The sequence below is a fragment of the Dama dama genome, chromosome 9 (genome assembly GCF_033118175.1).
Source record: "Dama dama isolate Ldn47 chromosome 9, ASM3311817v1, whole genome shotgun sequence".
Lineage (NCBI taxonomy): Eukaryota > Metazoa > Chordata > Mammalia > Artiodactyla > Cervidae > Dama > Dama dama.
Window position 1 is genome coordinate 49,558,552 of NC_083689.1, and position 5,769 is coordinate 49,564,320.

Consider the following 5,769-nt stretch of genomic DNA (forward strand, 5'->3'; position numbering starts at 1 on the left):
TCCACTAGGGAATCACAGAATGTGGATAAGTCCTTGGGCTCTGGAGTCAGTCTGCCCAGCTCCTAAACTTCTCTCACTCCATATACCTATCTAAGTGAGCCCTTGGGTCAGGACCTATGCTGCCCTCTCTCAGGTCTCAAAATAGAAGCTAATGCTTACTGAGCACCCGCTGTGTGCCAGGTGCTGCCCTAAAGGCTTTATGGATGCCACCTCCTAACACCCTCACAATGGCTCCAGCAGGGAGGTGCTATCATCTTACCCATTTTCCAGGATAAATGGAGAGACAAAAGTAGGCTAAGTCACTTGCCTGAGATCACATAGCTTGCGAGTGGTGTGATGTTGAGCAAAATACTTCACCTTTCTGAGCCTCAGTTTCCTCACTTGTACAGTGTGGCTAATACCATTGTCTTTCTGGGTGTTGTGAAGATTGAATGGGGGAATGCACATAACACCTAGCAGAGTGCTGAGCACATAGCAAGTACTCACCAGACACGGCCACTTAAGCATAGAGCTGAGGTTAATAACCCCAGTGTGGAGAGAGAGAAAATACAAAGTCTCTAGCATTGCCTACAGTGAGTTAACGCCAGAATGCATGTTTTTACTGAGTCCACTGTAGACTCCTTGAGGGCAGGGGTTTGGCCAGCCTGTTCATTGCTGGTCCCTGGGGCTTTGCACAGCCTCTGACACAAGGTCGGTGCTTGGTGAAAGTCTGATGAGTGACTGAGTGAAGGACTGCTTTGGGAGCCCCCTGGGCCACTCACAGCTTTGGACAGCGCTGTTCGCTTACGTCCCCCATCCTCTCCCGCCTTGTGGCTGTGACTTGAGTGTATCTGCCTCACTCCCTGTAAAATAGAATCTTCCCAAGTCAGAGCGGCCTGGGTCCTGCCCACTGCGATCTTTCTCTAGGAGACGATGTCAGACCTGGTGGTGCAGTGGGAAGTCCTTGCAGCCTGGGTGCAGAAGGATCTCTCTTCTTGGGCGGGAAGTGGAGAATGTTGAAAATCTTGCTGAAGGTGTTTACAGACTTGGAATGTGAGCCAGCCAATGGGCAGCTTCAGGGCCTTGGATATCACAGAGCAGGGTCTAGGCTGATGGCAACCATCTGAGTCTGAGGCCCCTTCTTTCATTACACAGGTGAACATGGTTTCTAAACCACACTCCCCATCCCCAGGATGGCACGGAGTGTGGCTGCTTATGCTCTGCTCCCCAGCACTTGCCTCCCAACATTCACTGAGGAAATGATCCTACGCTTGATCCCCTGCTAGTCCACCCACATGGGCACATGAGCCACCCTTGAGTGAAATAACCACTGAACTGCATTCTACCACCACCTCCCACCCCGCCTTCTCATAGACTTAGTCCTGGAAGAGCCCATTGCTGCGGGAAGCCACCTTCCCCTGAAGACCTCTGCTCTCTGGTTCTCCAAGACTTCGATCCACCGGTGAGTGAGGGACCATGAGGATGAGGCAGTTACGGTGACAGTGAATTCCCAAGCAAGCCCAGCCCCCAGCTCCCCATCCCCAGGAAGCCCTGGACTCTACCTTCGTCCCTTCCAGAGATGTGAGCCCCGACCTCTCCAATTTCCTCTTACACCTCTCCTCTATTTCCCACCCCCACCTCTGCGTGACGACGTGGCGTGCATGAGGCCCATCTGGGGGATCAGGGAATCCTGTTGGGCATGCCAGCTTAATGAAATACTTGCAGTTTATTAAACACAGGCTTCCCTAAGCCCTGAGAGCCTGTGGGTATTTGAAAGCCCAAGGTAACCCCGAGCTACCACAAACGTAATTGTTACATGTGTCCCTGCATTCCTGGTGCAACCTCAAACTCCAACTCTTAAACAGCACACAAAATTAGTGACATAAAGTAACTCCTAGTCAGAGGAGAGGGGGAAATGTGGGGAAACACCGAGGGAGGTTCCCAGAATCCCTCAGGGCCTTTAAAAGTATATGAAGTTCCTGTTACCTCGCATAGCTGTGGCCGTGGAGGGCGCTCCCCTCACCCCCGGCCATTCATGTTTGCAGAATTGGTTCATTATTATGCGGGCCGAGGCTGTCAACCTGGCATGATGTAGCTTGAATATTTCAAGTCCGTTTTCAGTCAAGGCGTGCTCCAGGGTGGCCGGCGGGGCTAGCTGAGCACACCGTCTAGAGGCTCCCTCTGGAGCGGTATTTCTGGCGCTTCTCCAGGGCTGGGCTGGAGAGGGCTGTGGAGAAACCTCAGGGGACCTGGAGCCCCCTGCCTGGAACCTGGGGGAGGCTGCTCCTGGAGAACGCTTTCCCGTTCGTCCGTCTCCTCGGCGTGGAGCCTGTAAATCAGGGGCGAGAGGCTGAGATGGAAGCAGCAGACAAAGGCCTCCAGGGAGGTGCCTCCCTCGATGCGGACCACCATCTGGATGCCAGAGAAGGCGACTCTGTTGATGGCGCCCAGGGGCACCTGCTCCAGGAACCTCAGTGTCAGCCCGTTGACCCACACGCTGCCCTTGCGGCTCAGGGCCTTCAAGCTGAAGGCCAGTTGGGCGCCACCCTTCTCCAGGTAGGGCTCCAGTGACAGGTGCTGGCGGGAGAGGCGAGGGAGCTGCAGCCGGAGGTGGGCGTCCGGGCCCCGGCCCACCAGCAGCGGGCTGGTGTCGTGCTCCAGCTGAGGAGGGACAGAAGCAAAGGGGGAAGAGCCCGGCGTGGGGTGGTGCAGGCTCACACGGAGGACTGTGAGGGCCTCTCCATGGACAGGAGCCTGGGAAAGATGGAACACAGATGCACAGGCCTGAGTGGTGGCAGTCACTTCCTCTGTGACTCCTTGAGCCCGTGCATGCTTGCCCCCCTCAGGGGTCCCCGGTCACCTCCAGCCAAGCAGAGCCGGGCACTGAGCGTGGATGTGGTCACTCGGCTCCAGCCAGGCTGTAGCTATGGCCAGAGCTGGTGTGGAAGCTCAGGCCCACTGTTTCTAGCCTCAGCTTCATCCCTAACACACTCTGTGAGTTAGTGGGGCATGCCACTCACTCTCTAAATTTTAGTTCTCTTTAACATAACATAGGTATGTCCACCCTTGTCCTTGCAAAGTCCAAGGCACACCAGCCTGTGTGGTAGGATTTTGGTGGCATATTGGCATTTGGGGACAATTTGCCTGGCTTCCTGGGAAAGGAAGGATGGAAGATAGGACCCACCTTCCTTGTATCTGACAGTCATGACAAATGCTTGCCGAGCCCTCCTTTGAGCCAGGCGCTGACCAGCTGCTGGGACAAGCAGATCAACAGGAGTACCCAGCTGCATAAGGAGAAGGGGCTTCTTGTTCCCGGCATTAAGGAGGGACCCAGAAGAGGGAAGCCCTACCTGCTCCTGGGAGATAGGAAAGGCTGCCTGGACACCCCAAAGAAGAACAAAAACACCTAGCACATTCCAGAGGACGAGGTGGTTGGATGGCATCACTGAATCAATGGACGTAAGTTTAAGCAGGCTCCAGGAGTTGGTGAAGGACAGGGAAGCCTGATGTGCTTCAGTCCATGGGATCTCGAAGAGTTGGGCAGGACCGAGCGACTGAACAGCAGCAACAAGCACATTCCAAGTGCTCCTGTGGATGCTAATGCTGTGAACATCTGCTCCTCACTGTCTAGGGCGGAAGACAGGTCCTGAGGATGCACTTAGCGGGAACTGAGAGCTCTCTCAGAACTGATAGGGGCTCCCTGGAGGTCGACTGGCCATATCTGCCCATGGGCAATGCACATGTCCCTTGCCCCAGCAACTTCACTGCCAGAAATTTGTCCTTCAGAATCTAACTGGAACATGCAGGGAGGCTCTGTTCCCTCATGGAGCTGAGGAACATAAACTCCCTGGCATGTGTACCAACCCCAGATGGCCCAGGACCTGCTACCACGTTCTGCAGGAACTGAGGGCTGAGTGGATCTGAATAGCCAACTGTATGCTTTCTCCAGCTCCAGGCTTTTGTTTACAGTACTTTCTTTCCTGAAAACACGTTTTCCATCCCAAACTGCTCATCTTTAAAGGCCTGGTTCAGATGTGCCCTCTTCCATGAAGCTCTTTTCCTCTGTCTACGCTCTGACTCTCACAGCAAGGAGACCCCCCCAGGGCTGCCCCCTTTCCATGTGTGTCAGTGATGTGGGTCCTTGTCTCATCTTCCTTGTTGTCCCTGAGGCCTCCTGAGGGTAGAAATGCCTCCACGCCCTGAGTCCCACTGCCTAGTACAGACAGGACCTGGCCATGGCAAGTGTCTGAAGGAACATTTGCCAAATGGCTAAATGAGAAGAGGCTCACACACATGAAAATCATGTGAAATCAAGTCCAGAGCGACCCCACCCCATGTAAGAGTCTGGTCCTTAAAGGCTATGGGACAGGCTTCAATCCCCTCCAAACTCTGGACCCACTGTCTTTTGGTGAAGTAATGGTGAGAGCTTCTCAATCTGATAGTGAGTGGTGAGCCCTTAGGACACCCTGTTTTCCCTCATGCATACACACACACTGCCCACACACACCCCATTCACATCCCCCATCTGGCCCCAGTATTCCTGCAGAAAGCCTCTCCCTCAGGTGTGTATACACTGGCTCTATTTGCTTTCATTTATATAAGTACAAGAACAGCTGAGCTGGATGTCCAAGTCCTCAGGCCTGGCCAGAAGCTCGGGGTTCACTTCTAGGAACCAATCCCATGGCCGAGGGACCCTAAGAGAATCCCTGGGAAAGAAGGGTTCACCACTGTTCCTGTGACCTTACTCTGCTTCGCTGGGAACTCCAGAGCCCATAGCAATCCCCCTGGACTTGCAGAGCTCTTCTCCTGTCTCCAGTTATTCTGGGGTATGTGCCTGGAGAGGAGCCTGCAGGGGCCCTGCTCCCTGCCCCGCTGCCCTCAAGTTTAAGTTCAAGCCCCTCTAATCTCCACCTACCTTACTTCCCAGGGCGCATCTAGCCCTGGGACAGCAGCTGTGAGCTCCCCTGGGGGCAGGGGGTATGTGAGTCTGGGCTGGGGCGGGCCTGGGGATGGCAGTGACAACTGCAGTCTGGGGAGGTGATACATCACAATGCACACTGGCTTTGTTGCTCTCTTCCTTTTTCCCTTTAGGAAAGAAACTGGAAGTGTAATTTCCTGTTGCAGAAGTGCAACCCCACTGCTGAGAGGTTGAAAACCCCAGTGTCTGGGACCGTGGCTAGGAGAGGCTGCTGAGTTCCCTCCTGGGTTTCATCTCGGCAGGGCTTCACTGCTCTCTGCCCAGGGACCTTGAGAATGTTTCCAGGGTGTCAACTGAGTTCCTCTTTTCACCTGCCAGGGGTGAGGGTGGGTAGGGGGGGAAGGCATCCCAGACTGTTGGAAAGGGGAGCCCTTTTGAACAGATGGCCAGAGAGGGGCATCCCCACTGCATGTGGGAGGCTGTGAGGGGGCCACTGTGGCTGGGCGTGGTGGCCAAGGGAGCTGTGGGCGGCATGGTGGTCCCCTGAGTGTCTCAGGAAAGGACAGGGCCTCCAGGGAAGGTGAAAACAGCTGCTCACAGAGGGTGGCCTCCCCCACAGTAGGACAGCAGGAGGACCCCCTCCTATGTCCACCCATCTGGAGTCAGTTCCGCTGGCCTTTGGGAGCAGCCTGGACCAGACCAAGAAGGATGTGTGCCCAGCACTGTGGGGTCTGGCCATCCTGGAAGTGACCCAGTGTTACTACAGTGTAACCCTTCACTTGGTGCAGTTCTATCTAGTCTGCCAGTGTGGCCTTCCTTCCATTGTACCTACCGACTAGCTAAGCTGGCAAGAGACATGTGCCCATCTTATA

The 5,769-nt window shown here is 54.9% G+C and overlaps 1 protein-coding gene across 1 annotated transcript; it reads right to left on the minus strand.

Annotated features, from left to right (window-relative positions):
* Positions 1 to 2,130: 2,130 nt before the first annotated feature.
* On the minus strand, positions 2,131 to 5,431 carry TIFAB (TIFA inhibitor). Its single transcript, XM_061152243.1, has 3 exons — positions 5,364 to 5,431; positions 4,895 to 4,943; positions 2,131 to 2,733 (listed from the first exon to the last, which is right to left on the minus strand). The coding sequence occupies exons 1-3, from the start codon at positions 5,429 to 5,431 to the stop codon at positions 2,131 to 2,133; spliced, it is 720 nt and encodes a 239-aa protein (XP_061008226.1).
* Positions 5,432 to 5,769: the final 338 nt, after the last annotated feature.